This window comes from Eurytemora carolleeae, unplaced genomic scaffold (genome assembly GCF_000591075.1).
Source record: "Eurytemora carolleeae unplaced genomic scaffold, Eaff_2.0 scaffold1284, whole genome shotgun sequence".
NCBI lineage: Eukaryota > Metazoa > Arthropoda > Copepoda > Calanoida > Temoridae > Eurytemora > Eurytemora carolleeae.
The window spans coordinates 59,643-82,903 of record NW_019397191.1 but is presented as its reverse complement, the minus strand read 5'-3'; the positions used below and the strand labels follow the sequence as shown (position 1 = coordinate 82,903).

General features: G+C 31.2%; 1 protein-coding gene across 1 annotated transcript; it reads right to left on the bottom strand.

Annotated features, from left to right (window-relative positions):
• Positions 1 to 9,021: 9,021 nt before the first annotated feature.
• Positions 9,022 to 23,218, bottom strand: LOC111712642 (serine protease nudel). The gene is made up of 15 exons (XM_023487319.1): positions 23,172 to 23,218; positions 22,821 to 22,894; positions 22,420 to 22,509; positions 21,290 to 21,365; positions 20,770 to 20,856; positions 20,403 to 20,469; positions 20,022 to 20,065; positions 19,158 to 19,235; positions 17,293 to 17,353; positions 16,646 to 16,716; positions 15,352 to 15,407; positions 14,786 to 14,825; positions 10,921 to 10,996; positions 10,028 to 10,141; positions 9,022 to 9,191 (listed from the first exon to the last, which is right to left on the bottom strand). Exons 1-15 carry the CDS (start codon positions 23,216 to 23,218, stop codon positions 9,108 to 9,110), a joined length of 1,065 nt encoding a protein of 354 aa, XP_023343087.1. The 3' UTR covers positions 9,022 to 9,107.
• Positions 23,219 to 23,261: the final 43 nt, after the last annotated feature.

The following is a 23,261-nucleotide window of genomic DNA, read 5'->3' as shown; positions in this document are numbered from 1 at the left end:
TAACGATTACAGGGAATGTTTTTTTCCTCTTCTTGACGGAGTAAATCCGCGCAGGTGACTTTATCAGAGAAAACACAATTAAAAATGGTTGAAATTTTTAATTGCTGTGAAATATCAGTTAAAATTCATAAACAGCATTTTTTATTAAAAGAAAAAACGATGTCGACAATCATTTCGGTTTTAATCACTTTATCGTATTGTATAATGAAGGGGAAAGTATTCCGTTGATAAATGAAAGTAAATGATTTATTCTGGTTAAATCCACAATACAAGGAGGTTTGGCTGGGGAGCTCGGAGAGATGAACGCGGGATAGATATTGCGTAATTTCAACTAAATTGATATTAATTATATTTACAAAGTTATCCATCAGTAATTAAAAATTAAATTATTTATCATCAATGTAAGTTAATTAACAATCTAAAACTTTTTCAGTATCGAAATAAATTGGAGTTGAAAAATTCTAGGTTTAAAGGAAAAAATTATAAATATTAAACGATTTTGCTTATTTCAGTGAGTGAACATTTTTGTTTTATCCTGGCTACAAAATTTCTGCAGCGTAGATGCTATTTTTGAAGTAAAGTAGGACGAATCTGTGGATTTTTTTTTCAAAATGGCATTTTTGCAATTTTGCATTAATGCATTTTTCTAAATTTTTTGTTCTGTAAGGCGCGTAAGCATGCAAGGCTTTAAAAAGGACTTATTGTGTTAATAATGGGCTTTGTAGAAAAAAATTCATAAAGTAACAATATCATAAAGCAATAATGACACATAGCCAAAAAGATTAAAAAATGACGCTAGCAAAAGTGACTAATATAATATTATCAATCACGTTTTCTATTCAAATGAAAAGGTTATTTGCAGAAAATTGTATTAAATACAAATACCAGAAAAAATACATCTTTAAGCATGACTAGATTTTAAGGCATTACTTGCGAATTTTTTGTAACTTAAACATTTTTATGACATTGCAAAAAAGAAGTAGCTGTTATCGAAAATCATTTCCTAAAGATCATTTTTATTTCAAAGTTTTGTAAAGAATAATTTTTTTCGAAAAAGGTAAATTTCTATTATTATTTCATGATTCTTAAAAAAAAATACAAAATTGGTTTAGTTTTCGTATAATTTATTAAAATGTAGTTATAAAGATTGTTAATTTTAATCATTTCGTCGAGTTCGTCCTTGGTAGGTTTTTTGTTTCGCTGAGAAAGAGACTTGAATTGCAATCAAAAGAAAACTAATTTTCCGTTACAAAAAATACTAAAATGCCTGAATAAAATTACGTTGGGGGGAAGAATTTTTTTTCCCAGGGGGATACAAAATGTCTTTGCACTTCGCGCCAAAAAATTCTATTCGTAACCCCCCCCCTGCAAACATTGCAGGGGGGGTTTCCGGGTATAAACTGCCATCGGAGATGAAAAACAATTTTGTAAAGAGCTACTTCTCAAGTTCTCAATTATCATGCTTAGTGTAGAAAATAAAATTAGATGTGTAAACATACGGCTATACATGGACATTAATATTCTTTAAAGGGACAGACCGGCTAGGTAAGGTAGTTAAACTGAGTATGCAGTGTTATGGACAACTTCTTTAGGATTCATTTGCGACATATAAAACTTTTCCACGATGTATAATTACTGAGTTTAAGTACATAGTCGACATAAAAATCATGACTTTGGGTGGGTAAGTTTTCAGAATCGGGTTTTTTAAATTATTAGATAACGACGACAAAAAATAAAGTAAAAATTATACTGTAAACTTTAGATGGTTAGGAACATATTTTTCAAAAGAAATTTGTCAATAGATTAATGGTAGAATCAATTATTTCGTTTGTATCATTATATTGAATTTCTTATTTTTTATAAATTTAATTATTCGCAGATTTCTACAAATTCTTCAAATGTCGTCTTTTCCACAAAATAGAGCAACTAGAATAATGAGAAAATATAAACTAATAATTGAACAAGATTACTTATTTTCGATGATAAGGTTAATTTTTATTTTCTCAACCTGTTCCTAAATAACTAATTAGTTTACTGTAGAGATTTGTTTACATAAAAACAATTCTGAAAAAGTATCCACCCAAAAGTACAATTTTGAACGTCGACTTTGCGCTCAAACTCAGGATTTATAGATCTTTAAAAAGTTTTGTATGTCTCAAATGAATCCTAAAGAATTTGTCCACAACACTACATACTTAGTTCAATTACCTTACAAAGCCAGTCTGTCCCTTTAACAATAGTGTATATACTTAGATTTACAGGCCTCATTCACAATGGTCACATGAAATTAACAGATTTCGGTCATTATTCCAGCAATCTGGGACTTTTGTTAGTTTTAACATTTTTCTTTTTCAATTGTGAACATTTTCTTTTTGTATACAATACATCGTAAAACAAAAACAAACAAAAATGTTGTAAATTTTATATATAAAATTTTGTGGATTTTTAAATTTTCAATAATCGAATTTTGTTAGAAGCACATATTTGAAAATTTGATCGTCCACAAACCTTCCCTGGGGTCACATGAGGTACCACAAATTTGGGCCTGATCGGTTCAGCCGTTTTGACGTTTATTGGATACACAAAGAAACTGACAAGCAAAGTTTATAAATAGATAAATAAATACAAAATGTATTTCCGTTTAATATAAAAAGTGAGATCTATTCCTGTTTTCATATGAAGAAGTGAAATCTATTTCTGTTTTCATATGAAGAAGTGAAATCTATTTCTGTTTTCATATGAAGAAGTGAAATCTATTTCTGAACAAGTAAAATCTATTTCTGTTTTCATATGAACAAACGAAATCTATTTCTGTTTTCATATGAAGAAGTGAAATCTATTTCTGTTTTCATATGAAGAAGTGAAATCTATTTCTGTTTTCATATGAAGAAGTGAAATCTATTTCTGTTTTCATATGAACAAGTAAAATCTATTTCTGCTTTCATATGAACAAGTAAAATCTATTTCTGTTTTCATATGAACAAACGAAATCTATTTCTGTTTCCAAATGAAAAAGTAAAATTGATTTCTGTTTTCATATGAACAAATAAAATTGATTTCTGTTTTTATGAAAACCGTATCGGATATATTTAATAGCCATAAATCTACAGAACCTGTCTTAATTATAATAATATAAATTGTATATAATTATCAGCCATAAATCACAGTATCTATCTTAATTATAATAATTAAACATAAAAAATTATAAATTAAATTAATGTTCGCGAAAGAAAAAAAATGCGGGTATTCCATGTATCTGAAAAGTAATTGGATACAAACTAAACCTTCTATAAGTTATAGTGCATTTTTTGGGGTCTAGACCTCATTTTAGAAATATCTGATAGAGATAAAAGTAGTTTCATTATTCCAATTATTATCCAATTCATCGTTTAGATTTAAATTTATTTGATTACCGTACAGCAAGCAACTTCGAGAAAAGTTGAAAATAAAACAAAAAATAAACTTTGAAAAGTTTTAATTAATGTATTTTAAACTGTCGAGTCTCCTAATAAACAAAAAGAAATCCTACGTGTTCGGCATTTTGAATACTTTAATATTCTAAACCCTACGAGATTTTGCTTAGTATTTTGTTTTGTATACTTTTTAATAAGGTACTTTAATATTGTTTTTACTTAAAAAATGTATTTAATCTCTATAATAAAGCTCTTCGTCTTAAAATGTATATTTGTATGTTAGCTATAGCAAGCCAAAAGGCTGGATCAAATTGTCAGAAATTCGAATTTTTAAAAATATTTTTTTTTAAATTTAAATTTTTCAAATTTCACTGGCAACGCCGGGCACTTTAGCTAGTGATAAATCATAAGCTTTAGCTACTCTCTGTACGTGTGTGTAATTCGTGTAATAATCTGTTATCTTTCTTTGATATTTAATTGACGCAAATTACAAGGTTTAGCATCATGGTCATTGCGTAATATACCGTGTTTATGATACCATACCCTGAAATTAATTGCAAGAAGAAGCTAATACCGAATTCGTTGGATAAAAAAGTAGAGGGTGTCCCACGAAACATGACAGTTGGAGAAAAGTTTTGAATGGTGTCTCTGAAAAGAGTGATTAGGCTTTTTGGCCTACTACATAAACATTGTTATATTGTGTTAAGAAATTGCACCCAATGATGAAATATTTTTCTCTAAAATGCCGTTTTAAACTTTAAAAGTAAGCCTGATATTTGAAAATGGACATTGGACATGGTCTCTTTTCTACATATTAGAATAAATTGCACATTTTCAATGATAAAATTGAGGATTTCAAACTAAATGAAATTAGCGGATGTTGGAATTTTGTTGAAAAGCTGAGGAGAAGGGACAGTACATTTCAGGTACAGTTTAAAATTTAAAATGTCAGGTACAGAGAATGAGAAAGGTTTGAACAAAAAAGGATAAGGCTAGATAAGTTCAAAAAAAAAGTAAGAATGGCCGGGTGTTGTAAATTCAGTCTCTCACACCCGAAACGGGGAGGGGGAAGGGAGAAGAGAAAAGAAACGAAAATCAAAGAAAGAAAAATCAATCCGTTAATGTTGGATTTTGTCTTAAGCTCAAGTTGTGTTGAAACCGGGAGAAGCTGAAAAACCAATCCGAAAATACTTAAGCTTATACAAAATCTTTATTTAAAAAAGGTTATAATGGCATTTTAGAGCAAAAATGTTTCAATGACGACTCGCCGCAATTTATGGGCATTGTATCAAGTCCTGGTAACATTTTTTATCACAATAAAACGACGTTTATTGGTTTATTGAGTGAAAAAGCCTAAACACACTTTCAGAGACACCCTGTACTGTATTTGATATCAAATATCTTTTTGCTGTTTAATTTGTCAAAAAATCTTTTACACAAACATGTTTTACTTTCAAGTCAATTTTACTTTAATATGACTGCCATATAGGATTTTTTAAACATTTTTAACTATTTGCCAACTCTTTCTAAACTACTGCTGCAGACACTGATACATGTAACTCAATGCAGCTGACAAAGGGAAAACAGGACAATCGAAAAACAAGAAGATTGAAAAAATGATTATCTGCATTCTGCATTAAATACATGTATCAATAAATTTGTTTCATAAAAATCTGGGAAAAATAAAAATAAATAAATTGTTAAAAAACAACTATTTGCCAATTGTCCTGTTTCGTGGGACACCCTGTAAAAAAATAAAGCAATTCTTTTTTTTGTTTAAAAATTTCTAAAACAGAAGCTTCAAAACGTGTTAAGAAACCATGAGTTTTTGCCGCAAACCCAATTTTCTAATCCCATATTGGCAACCTGACGGTGTAAACCTTTAATTGTTCAAAGTTCTTTGATTTAGCAAGAAATATCAAAGGTTGGGATGCAAAGATATATTAACTAAAAGAGTTTCTGGCAAAAAATATCCCAAGATCTTAACTCAATGGTGAACTTTCAAGTTTCAATCAGTTAATTTAATTATTGGGGTTTCAAGATAGACGCATACAAAAATGATTACCCTCACCTTTAACAAATTTTTCTCACTTTAAATACCCCCCTGATATCAGGTGAATGAAAATGTTAATATATAGTTAATAATGATACCCTTTCTTAAAACCTCTCACTTTCATCTCAACCGATTTCTTAAAACTCTCTCACTTTTATCCCTCCCTTTCTTAAAACCCTCTCACTTTCATCCCCATCCCTTTCTTAAAACCCTCCCACTTTCATCCCCCCTTTCTTTTAAACCCTCTCACTTTCATCCGCACCCTTTTCTTAAAACTCTCTCAATTTCATTCCCCCGTTTCTTAAAACCCTCTCACTTTCATCACCCCCTTTCTTTAAACCTTCTCACTTTCATCCCCCCCTTTCTTAAAAACCTCTCACTTTTATTCCCCCCTTTCTTTTAACCTTGTCACTTTCATCCCCACCCCTTTCCTAAACCCCTCTCACTTTCATTCCGCCTTTATTTTAAACCCTCTCACTTTCATCCGCACCCTTTTCTTAAAACTCTCTCACTTTCATCCCCATCCTTTTCTTTAAACCCTCTCACTTTCATTCCGCCTTTCTTTTAAACCCTCTCACTTTCATCCGCACCCTTTTCTTAAAACTCTCTCACTTTCATCCCCCCGTTTCTTTAAACCCTCTCACTTTTATTCCTTCCCTTTCTTAAAACCCTCTCACTGTCACCCCTCCCCCTTTTAACCTTGCATACTAGGTGTACATGTGATTATTTCTGAATATTTTCACTTTATCCACCACCTTAAGAATCCATCAGCCGTGACGAGAAATTTAAGCAAATGTCGATATTTTTATTTTAGAGTTTAATTTAACAATATCTAAGATCTGAAGTCTAAACTAATTAAAACCGAGCTAAGAAGCGTAATCTAATTTTACGGATATTTTATACTTCTTCTCTATAAATTTCGTAGAGAGTGCATTGGTTTAACTACCTCACGCTATTCAAAAGTTCCAAGCTCTGCAAATACTCGCGAACTTGTATGTGCAAATTTGCCAATTTCTTGCAAAATTTGAAATTATAGTTTCTGAAAAAAAACTATTTTTATCCTGTGAATAATTTCTCTGGTTCAGGTTGTTTCATGGTTCAATTCATATTTTCATATCAACTGTAGGTTTTCCAATTTGTAAGTTTATATATTTATTTGTGTTTTGTATTTATATATGTATACGTATATTGTAGAAATTAAAATAGCAATAAATGGTATACAAATATGCCTTGTGTCTAGGGACGGGCATCTTTTTGGATTTTTTTTAAATACGATCGTTTTCTGTTTTTTTTGTATTCATTTTGCTTTGCAAAACGGAAAACGATTTTCAGAAAATTTCAAAACGAAAAGTGCCCATCCCTATTTGTGTCGTAAAACTTAAGGCTCAAAATTCACAGAAAGAAGATTATTTAAAATTGTAAAGTGTGTCCCAATAAACATAAAGGATTGATAACGTATTATTTCCGATTGAAAGGGAGTGATCTCAAAAATAAAAAAGGGGATTAAGGCCAAATAGGTTAGAAATCAATATTCTGTAATTCATCTGCAGATGCTTCTGTAAGATAAATCAGGCTTGGTAATATTTGTTCTGGGCATAGTTTTTTGAACGAACAAAATTTTCGAGAAAAAGAGTCGTTCAGAAAAAAACAAATGATAGACGAACGAAATAGATTGTTCAGAGAAATGAAAAGTTATCGTTTCTTAAAAATAAACGAAAAATCTTTTGTTTGTTTTTTTACTACAAATGTTCCAAAAGATTTTGATAAACGATAGTTTTTTGAGAGAACGAACGATTTTTAATCTTTTTTAATCTTTAAACGCTTTCTTTAAGTATAAAATTGGAGAAAATATGTTTTTGTGTAGATTTATCATGCAAACAAAAGGAACTTATTTTTCATTTATTCCCCACTCTCCACTAAAACCCACTTTTTTTAGGTCAGTGTACTGCCGATCACTGTAGTACACACAAAAAGTTTGTTTAGGGTGTCGCAAAATAAACTTGTTTTCACTATTCTCAAATCCTCAAAATTGAAACCAACAACCAAGATATTGTTGTATTTTAAGATTTCCTGATTTACCACGTCTACAACTGAAGAAAGGTTTGGTTACGACGGTTCCCTTTATCTGATTTATCTAATCAATGTAATGTGCATGGTGCAAGGGATTAAGAGCAGAGCCTCCATGAGCCCCACGAAATTAAAGCTCCAGAGCCTCCTGATACGTAGAATCACCTACAAGCCCCGCTTAACAGTCTCCGTACCTCAGGATTAATCTCCGCTTGCTGTATTTATTTTTTATTTACCTTATATTGCTTATGGTTTCGTTCGCTCGCGAAAAATAGAAAATGCAAATTTTCGCATTTAGGATTTTAGAAAAATAATGCTAAAAAGTTTGCGAAATGCGAAAGAAAACTTTCGCGAAACGTTTCGTTGGTTGGAAACCCTATCTGTAACAGATTTGAGCTATTGTGAAACGATTTAAAAACATCAGTTTTTATAATAATGGATATCTCGCGCTTGATTAGACCAAGTTTGTAATGAAAGGCACCTATGTAAATAAGACGTCTAACAGTGGAAAGTCACTTCGAATTTATGTCTACAGTTTCAAAATTTTATTTTTTAATATTTATTTAGATGATTAAATATATTCTCTTCCGTGAAGTACTTCAACATATGGATTGAAATATATTGCGGAAATGCGATAAATTAAGGATATAAAACGCAAATCACCGAACCATACGATAAAATCACTCGGGCATACGTTAAAAACCACACGTACTTTTAATGAAACATAAGATATACCTAATTCTAAATACACATAAATCTATTAATATATATGGCACAAATACATTTCCTAAATGCATTGCTTATAGTGATGTAAAACAACTTGATTCGTGTTATTTTGACTTTTGGGTTTTAGAAGATGATAAGTTAAAAAAAAGTATCAAAGTTCTTTGTTACTTTTCCTAACCAATGAGATCGGATTCCCCTTTATTGAAATTAATAAAAGCAATCTTAACAACAAAGAGCAAAGTTTTGAGTTGTCAAAAAACGGACCAAATCATGTTTTAACACTTATTGTCCAATGTTCTATTTTGACCCTGAAAAATGTGTTTTTTAGAAAGATAACTTCAAATATGGCACTAACTAGCATTGAGTTAAAGGTCTAAAAGGACTGTAAACGTATTTTCAATTGGCCCTCCATTTGTAAACAGGCATTTCCAAATTACAAAACTGCACATGAATGAGATATTACTGCTTTTCTAGTTTATAACTGATAATTTTCAACTAGCTTGGGATTAGTAAAGTTTATCCGCGCTTGATATCAAACTTTACATAAAAGCGAAGAGCTTTATTATATAAATCGTATACTTAGGCAACAGAGTAAAAGAAAGATTGTCAGAATTTCATGTAAAGGGTTCCGTAGTGAATTGGTCATTACAACTATTTAGTTCACTTCAAATCCCGTCTACAATTCCTTTAACGTCTTTCAGTCATAAAACTAAGTCTCTGTGCTATAATAAAAAAGGATCCTTATGGACAAATTATTCTAAATAATTTAATAAAACTTTATTAAAACTATAAATAAAAATATTTACATAAGATAACATAAGATAAAATAATATAGTTTCCAGTCTTTATTACTGGCAGACAATGTAAATAAGCTTGCACACTTTAGCAGGTTTACTCGCTACTCCGGTCAACATTAAACCCAGATCCTTCACCTAGACAATCAAGTAGTCGTATAAAGATACATAGATAGGACAATCGAGTTGTCAAAGATAGAAAAGATAGAACAATAGAATAGTCTTAGATATAAACATGTAAAGGACAATAGATTAATCATATATAAAATCGTTAGGACAATAGAACAGTCATAGATATAGATAGGACAATAGAGTAGTCATTGATAATACAGATAGGACAATAGTGTAGTCATAAATGATATACAGGGTGACCAAAAGTGAGAAAAACCCGTACAAAAATAAACACATTTTCAGAAAAATCCATACAATCCGTACAAAAAAAAATTAGTTTTTGGAAAAAACATTCAAAATAAAAAAATTAAAACTTTAAAAAAATAATTTCTCATTTCTATTAACATTTTTTTTGCATTTTTTTATTTGTGAGCTTAGGCTGACCTTACATTGCTTTAAAATTTATCTGAAACAAAACGACCTCTGAACAATGTACATATAACGCGTTTGCACTTTGAAATGTGCAGTGTACAGATGATAAAGATGATAAAGCATATTTAAAAAAATCATGATAAAATAAAAAATAGAGTAGTTATAGATATAAACACAGATAGGACAATCGAGTAGTAATAGATAAAAAAAGATAGGACAATAGAGTAGTAACCTACCCAAAATAATGTAAAAATGGGTTTTCAGTGGCTAAGCAAATCAGACTTTTTGGAGACAATTACCACCCGAATACTTAGTGGAAAAAAATGCTGGTTGAAAGAAAATACCTCTATGGGTTTATTGCATAAAAATTCAGGTTGAGAAACTTTACCTCTACGGGTCTATTTCAAGAAATTCTTGTTGAAAGAATATACCTCTACGGGAATATGCTGAATCCAAATTCTTGTTTCCTTGAATCCCAAGGTTTTACACATCTCAGCACTCATCTCATCCGTCCAACCCTCGTAGCAGTAGGTATACCACACACCCTACAAACAATAATCAAAATTTATAAAAAAAAAACATTTAAAAACAATTTTTAATTACTCACAAATTTTCTTTAATGGACTGATTTTCTAAAAATTTGCAGTAAAAGGCAAAATAAGGCGTTTTCTCAGTATTTGACCAATGCAGTGTATAGCATTAGTAATAAATGAAAAAAGTTGTTCATGAGTAATTGAAATTGACCAAGTATATTGTCGTAATGGTTAAAGTAAACAACTTTTTCTTCTTAAAGGGACACTTCAGTAATATACGGTGACAAATGACTATGCAATTGTTGTAGTGTAGCACAGTTTAACAAGAATAAACCTTTAGAGAAACAATGACAAAATAAAAGAATTTAGCAATAACTATCAATCAACCATCCAAGCAGTAAAGTTTCCATGAGACAAAACTCATGATGCAAGTGCAACCTCCTTCATTCTGTACTTATGATGCAACCCACCTACCTTTTGTACTCATGATGCAATCACCTTGTATTCTAAACTCATGATGCAACCCACCTGCATACTGTACTCATGATGCAACCCCTCCTTCATTCTTTACTCATGATGCAATCCCCCCTGCATTCTGTACACATGATGCAACCCACCTGCATTATGGCCTCATTGTGCAACTTACCTGCATACTTAACTCATGATGCAACCCACCTGGATTCGGAATTCATGATGCAATCCCCCTGCATTCTGAACTCATGATGCATCCCACCTGCATTCTGTACTCATGATGTATCCCACCTGCATCCTTAACTCATGATGCAACTAACCTGCATCCTGAATTTGAGATACCCATTTGAGTTCTTCTGAGGTTGCATAAGTTCATTCTCAGTTACTCCATATTTACTAAACAATGCAAAAATTAATTTGACTAAGAACATCAACAAATTATCTCCCACAAAGGGGGGGGGGAGATGTGGTTAAACAAAGATGACTCCACCCTCTTCTCAGGAAATTTAAAATATTTAGAAAATTTAAAATATTTAAAGGCCGGCTCCTAAGAAAAGCAGATATCATAGGAGAGCTTTGTTATAACAGCTTTAAGCTATCAAAGCTTTCGTGCTGCAAAAGTTTTACTAATATTTAATGTACTAATGTTGACTTTATATCTGTATTTGTTGTACTTGGATATTACTGCAGAAAAATATAGGATTTGATTTCAAATGTTGTTTTAATCAACAAATATAAAAAAAAACGTCTCAGGAAAACTTAATAAAACCAACAAATCATGCAGATCATATTGTTTGAATAGCGAGAAGTTGAACTAGTCCAATTAGTTTAACCTTGAGTGCTTTAGAGAATACTTGGTATGTATTGTCAAGTTACATAAGATGAATTAAATTGGGATAAAATACGAAATAAATCATGGACTAAATTTTAACTTCTGTAAATATTATGTTTCAATTGGTTGTAGGATTTCAGTATTTAAGGAGATTAAACGATGTTAAATACTTTTCTTTGAACATTAAATAAGAATCGGACAGGTAAATTAACTTTTCTATTATTGTTTATGAAAAAAATAAAAGCTACTGGAGAGGGGTGTGGCCATACTTCCCTTACTTCAATATAAAAACATTTAATCTATGGATGTAATAAACAAATTTAACTTGAAGATAGTTGTAAAATTTAAAACTCTAAAACTAAGTTTTTAAAACTTTATTTTAAAGTTTTAAGTTAAGAGTAATTAGATCTAACGGTAAAAATCATGAAAATTATCATGAAGATGAACTGTAAAAATCATGAAAATTATCATGGAGATGAACTGTAAAAATCATGAAAATTATCATGAAGATAAACTGTAAAAATCATGAAAATTATCATTGAGATAAACTGTAAAAATCATGAAAATTATCATGGAGATAACTTTTTGTCCTGACAATGGATTATTGAATTTTCAATAGAATTGAATTGAATTTATCAACTATCTATTCTAGGAATAGAATATGATTAGTTGATTAATGGACTTATTGCTTTTCTTCCCTCCCAGTAAGCATGACAATCCTCCATCAAATAAAGCAAGAAATCCGGGATATTTAAGTATACAATTAGCAGTTATAATTAAATTTCATGAACGAAATATTTAAAACAAAATAAGTTCATTAAATTCCAAGTTTTTACTAAATAAAAATCATATTTTCAACCAGAGGCATATTTAGAGGTGGAGGGGTTGGGGGAAGGGTGCCCGTTTACAAATCAAATACGAAATTTTAGCATTTAAAAATAATTTTCCTAAATGGCCATTTTCCTGTTTATCCCGTCATTTTTCAAGGGATTTTAAAGAGTGATACCATTTTGGAAATCCTTTAACTTGGTTAAAACAATATTTGACAATTTTTTTTTCGATTTTTTGTTTTTTGGTCAAATATTTAGAAAAAAAGTGAAAAATTGCGTCTTTAACACCTTCTGTCAGCTCCATCTGGGAGTGGGTAAAGTTTTTTTTTAAACTAAACACCATGCTATTAAATTTTTTTGAAAATTCATAAATGGTCTAATACATTTTTTATTGACAAGTTTAGTAGGAAATGTGTAAGGTATTGGCCAAAAAATCGATTGAAAAAAAAACCAGTTTCTGGTGCAATTTTCTCCTCAACTCCTCTTGCTTGGACAAATGATGCAACTTGTAAAAAAATGTTTTTCATAAACAGATGCCCTTTTATGTCTTTATAAAAATACAAAAAAAAACGAAACTCCAATATATTTAAAGAACATGGAGTTATTAACCTTTTAGTGAATTATTTTAAGTCTTTATACATTCAAAGAGCCTCACAGCAATGTCACTCAAAAATCGAGATTTTACGCGCTGCTAACCTTGTTAACTAAAATCTTTAAAAACAAGAACAGTAAAATGGCTGGGCCACTTAGGAAAATTATTTTAAATGCTAAAATTTCGTATTTGAGCTAGTTTTACCCTAATGCTTCCTAAAAAATGTGTCGGACATCTGGGATTTTTTTTCAGGGGCACCATACGGGGGGGGGTAAAACAGCTAAAAATGCAGTAAAGGCTAATTAATTGTACTTGAACAAATAGATGAATTGTATCGAGTAAACCATATGTCATCATTAACGAGCACTTGAGATAAAGAGTGACTTAATATATTACACGCTAGATCAATTAAAGCCATTCAATTTAATTTCAAGTATTGATCTGGATTTCAAATATGGACTTTAACAAGCAAGAGTACAAGGAAATCACCATGAAATGAGGCCTTGATTGTCAAGTTGTCCAATGTCCATCAAGCAAAATGTTTAAAGGCTATAACATAACAGTTCCGTGAGGGGGGGGGTGTCATTCTTAAACATGCGACTATTTTAAATCAAAGATGAACTAAGCGAAAGTTATTGAAAAAACGGTAAATAATAAATAAGATTGAGAAAGGAAAACAAGAAATTGATGAATATTTCAGAAAACATAAGGTTTAAGAAGACAAATAAAGATAACTGGATTTTAGTATTTTTAAGTAAAGTAACATATCAAGATTTACCTTTAAATTAAGACATAATTCCATGCATATTTTCAAAGCTCAAAGTGGCTAAAATTTTCTCTTTTTATAAAAACACTGATAAGATATGAAAAGATATAAACAGATGTAAATTGCCAAGTGTGGTTAATATATTGTGAAACACACAGTTTTCCCATAATTATAAATAATACACGCTATATTGTACTAATGTTGACTTTATATCTGTATTTGTTGTATAGATAGAAGGCTAAATATTTGCATGCAGCCTCTAATTGTGGTCATCTACGTAGATCTCGAAAAAAATTGAGATTGGTGGTCACCTTCATCTTATTTAGTTATTATAAGTTAATCAGACATGTATTAATGTTTTTGAAAAAATTGGGTTTTCCCATATTTTCTGAGTTCATGGAGGTCAAAATGGAGGTCAATGACCTCCGATCTTAAATGTATGTAGACGACCCCAATTAGAGGCTGCATAAAACATTCCAGCCTTCTATCTAAATTATTAGAACCGAACGCAGCCTGTACAAAATTTGGAGTCACAAAGTGTGAAATTGCCCCCCCCGGCCCCACCTCAAGAGATAAAAAATGATGGAACCAAAAAAACCCCGAATTTAATTTCTAGTTTGGCATTGAGGAGACCGGAAGGTGGGGCTTATTCTATAAAAATTCACCATTTCCTACAAATTATTCTGAACTTGCTTTGTGTCTAGCCTGACCATAGATAAATAAATAAACATAGATAGCTTATGTACGCAAAATCACCAAGAATTGTACGGTCATTGAACTCATACTTCTACGGGTCAAAGTGTACTTCAATGATAAGCGGGGTGGTTTGGTGTTTTAATGGATTTCATAATTATTAAACCACTCAGGAGTGAATTTTATTTTGAGAATATCAAATTACATTGACGAGAACTGAAGAAGGACATGAGAAGGAGTAAACTAACTTAAATTTCTCTCTACAGAACTCATGTACACCACAAGTACTTAATGACATAAGAACAGCCAATGTTCACAACCGACCTGGTTAATCTATATAATAGGAATATCTTTAAACATCTCTGTACATTTATATCTTTCAAGATAAAAAATGTCGTCTTATGCGCAATCTATCTTTATCTATGAGCCTGACACATGTACGCGTTTTCTGCGAACATTCCAAAATATTTACCTCCCCAAAGTTAAACAGGTTCTATGATCCTCATCTTTTCCTGGTTCATGAAAAGTTTTTAAAATAATTTTTTTTTAATTATTTGCTTTAAAGTTTGAATTTTCATATGGGAAATTTAAAAAAAATGATACAATTTTAAAAATAAATTATTCTGCGTCAGAATATTGCCATGGCAAACTATTGGTTGAACGAAACCTTAAAGGGACTGACTTCGTTATTTCAAGGGACCTTCAATTAGAAGAGTTAAATATTTAATTTACAACGGTTGCCTTTAAAGAAACCTTTATCAGAGAAACATTAAAAAAGATAATGTCGTGATCTATAATAAAGAAATAAACTCTGCCAATTTCTTCCCTTGTCTATGCTACTGAAGTCCGCAAGAAACCCCACAATTAAAAATAATTCAGTAAATAATTCATATTTAACTCAGAGTTCCTTGAAATTATGTCAACAATCCCTTAGATATTGCACTTTTCTTTTAATTATGAAGAAGTTGGTTACATGAGAAATGTATAAACTATTTATACAAAAAATTAGAAAATTTTATTATAATATTTAAAAAATTCCTGATCGACAGTCATTTTTACCATTGCAGAGATGCTCAATCGGACTGCATTCAGCACTGAACAGAAAGGAATTAATCATCATAATTTCTAACCTTAAATAAAGCATGGAATTTATAGTGATTTATCATAAAACCAACAATTAGTGATTTACGATTTTAAAAATGGGAGAGTACATTCGTTGTGTATTTTAGAAACTATTGGTATACACTCTACAGTCTATACATTTTATGAAAGAAGGTTTCTCTTGGTCTAAACTCTACATGCACTATATGAACGAAGAGTTCTATTGGTCTAAACTCTAGATTGTATAAACGAAGGTTTCTATTGGTCTAAACTCTATATACACTGTCTAAAAAAGGGTTTCTACTAAGTCTAAACTCTATATACACTGTCTAAACAAGGTTTCTATGGTCTAAACTCTATAAACATTGTCTAAACAAGGGTTTCTATTGGTCTAAACTCTATATACAATGTCTAAACAAGAGTTTCTATTAAGTCTAAACTCTATATACACTGTCTAAACAAGGGTTTTTTATTGGTCTAACCTCTATATACACTGTCTAAACAAGGTTTCCATTGGTCTAAACTATATAAACACTGTCTAAACAAGGTTTCCATTGGTTTAAACTATATATACACTGTCTAAACAAGGGTCTCTATTGGTCTAAACTATAAATTGTATAAACTAAGGTTTCTATTGGTGTAAATTCTACACTGTCTAGGCAAGGGTTTTTATAGGTCAAAACTATACACTTAATTTAAGAGTTTCTTTTTGTACTACAAAAAAAATGCAATTTAGAAAAAAAAGTATTTTAACCAAAGGAAAAAAGTATTTTAACCATAGGAAAAAAAAGTATTTTAACCATAGGAAAAAAAAGTATTTTAACCATAGGAAAAAAAAGTACCATAGGAAAAAAAAGTATTTTAACCATAGGAAAAAAAAGTATTTTAACCATAGAAAAAAAAGTATTTTTACCATAGGAAAAAAAGGATTTTAACCATAAGAAAAAATAGTATTTTAACCATAGGAAAAAAAGCATTGTTCATGGGAAAAAAGCATTTTAACCATAGGAAAAAAAAGTATTTTAACCATAGGAAAAAAAGCATTTTAACCATAGTAAAAAAAGCATTTTAACCATAGGAAAATAAGCATTTTAACCATAGGAAAAAAGAGTATTTTAACCATAGGAAAAAAAAGTATTTTAACCATAGGAAAAAAAGTATTTTAGCCATAGGAAAAAAAGCATTTTACCATAGGAAAAAAGAGTATTTTAACCATAGAAAAAAAACTTACTTGTCGGTTAAATTTTGAGAAATGATGTTGCAACGGAATGTTTTCTCTGGACAACCGCACAAATCTGGAGCCTGTAATTCAAAACAAATTGATGTGGAAAAGCCTGTAATTCAAAACAAATTGATGTGGAAAAACCTGTAATTCAAAACAAATTGATGTGGAAAAGCCTGTAATTCAAAACAAAATGATGTGGAACACCCCGTAGTTAAAACAAAATGATGTGGAACACCCTGTAGTTAAACAAAATGATGTGGAACACCCTGTAGTTAAAACAAAATGATGTGGAACACCCTGTAGTTAAAACAAAATGATGTGGAACACCCTGTAATTAAAACAAAATGATGTGGAACACCCTGTAATTCAAAACAAAATGATGTGGAACACCCCGTAGTTAAAACAAAATGATGTGGAACACCTTGTACTTAAAACAAAATGATGTGGAACACCCTGTAGTTCAAAGAAAATGATGTGGAACACCCTGTAGTAATACAAAATGATGTGGAACACCCTGTAGTTAAAACAAAATAATGTGGAACACCCTGTAGTTAAACAAAATGATGTCGAACGCCCTGTATTTAAAGAAAATGATGTGGAACACCCTGTAGTCAGATAAAATGATGAAGAGCATCCTGTAGTTGAAACCTTACCTCATCACTTCCATCATTACAGTCAACAACTCCATTACAAAGCGACCAACTTCGGAAAAATCTGGAATAAAAATATTTAGAAAATTGCATGTGTGTATATTATCTGGAATTGCATGTGTGTATATTATCTGGAATTGCATGTGTGTATATTATCTGGAATTGCATGTTTGTATATTATCTGGAATTTCATGTGTGTATATTATCTGGAATTGTTCTGAAAAATCATCCCGTAACTTGTTTCAGAATGTTACATGTAGGAGATAGATTTAATTAAGAAAGGCTCAGCGCTTAATTTTCATAAGTTTTGAAGGACTTTTTTACAGCTTCCAAAAAGAGGACCTTAGAAGTCAACAGTACGTAAATATTTTTTTTCTGGTGAACTAGTTCCTGTAAAAATCTCAGTTTAATCAAGGAATATCTTAAGTCGTCCTATTGTTAAGAAAGCTAAATTTTACCAAGAATGTAATGCAAGGAAAGTTAATTGCAGTTCCGTATACTCTGCGTACATATTGAAACCAGTTCTCTTTGGGCGGAATTTGTAAACAAGAATAGATGCCTCAGTGTTCGTTTTGTATCTGAGGAGGTTAAAAGCATTGAATTTTGATAATTTTGATAATTCACATAATAGTTTCCTATGACCAGAATATTTCATTGATTATTTATGTGAAAGATGGATCCCATGTCAGGCTTCGACATCCGTCTTGTGTTTACATTACCGCCCTGTGACAGTACACTGCGTACACCTCTGAAATAACTTTCCTTGCATTAAAACCTTGGATTTTACAATTGTATAACAAGATTTCAAATATGAAAGTTCGAGGCTTTATAAATTTTCTAAATCCAAACTGCACATATTATTTAACATATCTCAATATATTTCTCTCCTGCAAATATTGAACTAATTTGTATTTCAATTCTACTAATTTGGTTTGTTTGTTTACTAATTTTTTAAACAACACATTAATGTCTTGGCAATATTTTGTTGAGATTTCATTTTTACGGAACTTTCATTTTGTTGGGTATTTTTTTTATAAGATATTTAATATTAGAATTATTTATTATTACCAATCAATATTTCTTTTAGAAATCTGGCAACGACTATGTAAATTGGCAAAAAGACCCCTGGGGTCGGAGAAAATGAAAAGACTTCACACATCAGTTTTAAAGAAACAACAAATGTAGCAGTGGACAATCCAAAATGGAGAGTTTAAGAAACCTGTTCTTTTGACGCATCAACAATGATCAAATATTAATAGGAATGTCTAGGAGAAAATAAATCCATCTAAGACGATAAGCATAAAACTCAGTTTTAAAGAAGCAAGGCATGGGACTTTTACATTTACCATGATCAAAGGGTTAGAGGAACAATTCATGGGCAATGCAGTGGAAAATCAAAAATAGTTCATAAGTCAAAGAATTCTCTTCTTAGGATGTATCCGCATGTATCCACATGCGGAATTGTCACAAAAATGTCTTTTCTTTCTTATTCAAATTATCCGTAAAATCGATGATACACAAATGTGAACAAGAGAATTGAGACTTTGGAATTACAGAAATTGCAAACAACCAGCAGCTGCCATCATCTAATTTTTATACAAATGTAAAAAATTTGTCAACACCAATACTCAAAAACAAATGTTAAAAAAAGATATATCCACGATGATTAAATTGTAAACAAAATTTTATCTTTTGACTCAAAATCCACCTAAAAAGTGACTTTTTTGCAGTCATAGTCAGATGAAAACAAAAATATACTTAAATGTTGCGTTCCTAACGCAATTATTATGCTTTGCCAGTGTGAAATGCTATGAAATTTTATTTGACTGCATTGCTTGGAACTTTCTTCAAAATGCATTAAACATTACCTGATTCTCTCAATACACTGTTTGCAGTTCGGACCTTCATCAGATCCATCTCCACAATCATCCACACCATCACAGAACCTAATATTAGAATATAAACCTTCATCAGAACAATCTCTACCATCATCCAAACCATCACAAAACCTAAAATTAGAATTAACGTTCATCAGAACCACCTCCACAATCATCCAAACCATCACAGAACCTAATATCAGAATTAACCTTGATCAGAACCATCTCCACAATCATCAAAACCATCACAGAACCTAATATCAGAATTAACCTTGATCAGAACCATCTCCACAATCATCCAAACCATCACAGAACCTAATATCAGAATTAAACTTGAGCAGAACCATCTCCACAATCATCCAAACCATCACAGAACCTAAATTCAGAATTAACCTTGAGCAGAACCATCTCCACAATCATCCTAAGATCAGTTTCCCCTTTCAACCAGTCAGTTGAGTTGTAAAGACATTTCTTTCATCTTCAATATACCAAATATACCAAATATACCAAATCAAATTAAATTATGAGGTTTAGGAATTGCTTGATTCTCCCTTGTACAAGACGGAGTTTCAATTCCTTTAGTACCTCGAGGGGTTTTCAGTCTGAATCTTGAGATTTTTTCATTTAATGGGGCAAAGATCTTGTGAAAATGTGCGTATAGGCAGGCTCTATGCTGTTCCAAAAATGTGCTTGCCAGTCGGATCGCTTCACGTACGAGGGTGTTATAGGTGGCAGGGTGCAATTTAAAATGCCCTTTAGTTCTTGAGGTTGTTTAGGACCCAGGAAAAAAGTGGTTTATAGGCCAATATTTATGAAATCAGGCAATCAATTTATCAAGTACTTAGGCCAACTTACTTGTTCCCAGGAATGCAGAGGTTGTTGTTACACTTTCCAAGTCCCTAGATTGACACATTATCTAGTTAAGCACTTGATAAATGCTTATGGTTCAAGAATTTTATTTTTGCCAAATGGCTTTTATATCACTTCTGTAAAGGCATGTCAACTCAATATTCTAAGAATAATTGAATGACATTTATTTGTTTGACAAACTTGACATTTATTAATTTCGACAAACTCAGAGGAAATAAAAAAGGCAGTAGAGATAATTTCAAATTTAAAGAATGTTAGATTATGGGTGTATATTGGTTCTAAGATCGATATTTTTGCAAAGAGAAAAGTATTCACCCCTGTATGAGATGAGCTACAGATTAATGAATGATAAAATATGTGCAATTCCTGAGGACAAAGACAAGCCTCCTTTCTGTCTGGCATTGGTTCACACTTAGGCCAATCAGCTCCAATACTAGAACAATTGTAAAGATTTCAGGGTTGTTTAGAATATTAGATTACCAGATGTATTATCTGGAGTTAAAATAAACTTAGGCCAATCAGCTCCAATACTAGAACAATTGTAAGGATTTCAGGGTTGTTTAGAATATTAGATTACCAGATGTATTATCTGGAGTTAAAATAACGCATTTTTCATGTGAATACTGATAATGATACTAAAGTTTACTTCATTTACTGACATTTGGATCCAAATTGGATAGTCAATGAGTTATTATGTAAATTAGCAAAGTAAAAACAAAGAACTATGACCCACCTGCAATACTTTTCATCCTTCCCATCAATACAGTCCCACTTTCCATCACACAGTTGGGATTTTTTCAAGCAGTTTCCCAGGTCACACCTAAACAGAACTCTTTATAGGGGGGTTTACATGTATTTTTAAGGAAGTAAAAAAGAAATTTAACGTTTTCGGTTAGAAAATTAGGTTGCTGGAATCTAAAAAAGTTAAAAAAGGTTATTATCATAATTATGGTCACATACGTTACCATCATCATTTCTTAAATAAAAGGTGAATGTGATTGCTGTTGGGGGGAAAGAAGTATTTTTTAATAGGTTAAGCATCACATTTAGTTTTTTTATATTGGGAGCAAATAATAATGCAAAATCTCACTAAGGATTTTGTCAAAATTGAGGCACTTTAAAAATCGATTGCGCTGGTAAATAAATTTTTGAATATTTTTGTTAATAATAATAACAATAAATTACAACTCATTAAAAGTGTCCAATAACATATTTTGATTTAACAGTAATGAAGATTTAGATAATCCTTCTACCTGAAACCATTACAGGTGTCACCAAGTTGTTCCTCGGCATTCTCAAAAGTGTTAGACTCAAGTAAACTTTGAAGAGCTGAAACAAATCTGGAGGTCAGGAGACAACAAATTTAAAATCAAAAAACCACTGAAACTTTTTCTTGACTGGTTGAGGCCACTTCAACCATACTGTACCAAGAATGCCATTTAAGAATAAACCTGAACCAGGAATCATTTTTCGAGAATAAAACTGTACAATTAAGTAAGGACATAAGTAGAAAAAACTTATCCAGCAAAGATTGTTTAATATAAACCTGTACTGCGAAGGACATTGTTAAAAACGCCTGGACCGGAAATTACATTTTTTAAGAATAAACCAAAACCGGTAAAAACGTTTTTAGACAATAAATCAGATCCAGCAAATAGTTTCTAGTACAATAGATGGCAACGTAGAATTTGTACACTCGCAGTACAGTTGTATTCTGACGTCACAAGTGTCTATTCAGTTTGTGTGTTCTTAATAATAGTGATAATTTTGTATAAAGTGCTTATATTACAGTAGAATAAGAATTGTATGTGTTCTTTATTTTCTGTTTTTACACTTTTTTATTTCATTTGAGAAAACCTGTCAACTAATGTGAGAAAATTTCGTTTTCCTTGTTATATTTGACACTTGTGACGTCGTGTATAATTGATCCATTTCTCTGCTGCCGCCAATTGTTCTTGATAATCTATTTGAGATCCAGTAATAACATTTTAACGAAAATAAACCTACACCAGTAAGGATAAATATGTACCAGGATACTCAGAAGAATCTTGTTAAGAAATTAAACGAATAAACCTGTACTTAAAAGGGTTCAGAACACATGACAGGAATATCGTTTTTCAGAATAAACCTTTATGAGGAATAACGTTGTTCAGACAAAAACCTATACCAAGAAAGTCTTTGTCCAGAATAACCCTGTAACAGGAATAACGTTGTTCAGAATAAACCTGTAACAGGAAAAATGTTGTTCATAATAAACCTATACCAAGAAAGTTGTTGTTCAGAATAAACCTATACCTAGAAAGTCATTGTTCAGAATAAACCTTTATCAGAAAGCCGTTCAGAAAAAAACCTGTACCTGTTCTGAAAATTTTCCCGAATATACCTGTTCTGACCGCCTGTGAGATGACAGTTTTAAATCTTGTTGGTGGACTAGAAGATGCAGAGTCAAACAATCCAACGGCATAGAAGAATCCTACCAATAAAGGATAAGTTCCATCTTCAATTCAGAAAAAAGCTTATGTAAAATTTCTTTCTTGAATCTTCTTCAATAGTTGAGAATTTTTCTTGCCATGCTTGGCTGTAAGAAGCCATATTCTGATTATTAAATTACCATGGTTTAAGTTTCAATAATAGGTAAAATAAACAACAGGAGTGTTCAGGGGGATGGGGGTGGATATCCCAATTAATTTTTAACATTAACATTGAGAGCGAATTTTTGATAAAATTACAATTTTAGCAGTTTTCTGAAACTTTATTCTGAATTAATAAGAACAATATATAAACCTTCATTATCCGGACACCCTAGCGCACCAGCCCAACCAGTAGCATTAAGAGAAGCAACCTGGAGAAAAATTGTCCTGAGATGGAATTTAAAGAATTTGAGCCGCGGTTTAAATCCGCCAAAACCCGGTTTAAATTTCGTTTTGTTTTGTATGCGTGAGCTTTTGCCCTCAACCCTTAATTAAAATAAATTAATTTTTTTAAAGTTAAAAATAATAATAATATCAATTAAAAGAATAACGATATCTAGAAATACTTATTTCGAGTATCTTAGTAGGCTTTAGCTGAGTAACAAAGTAAATTTAATAAAGAAACATAATCTTGTAGATGCTGACCTGCTTGTATACAGTTGACCCCTTGAGGGATCCAGGTAGTAGATGGTATACACAGCTTCCCAACATAGGAGGTCAAAATAAACTTGGTTCCCAGATATCCTAATGAACA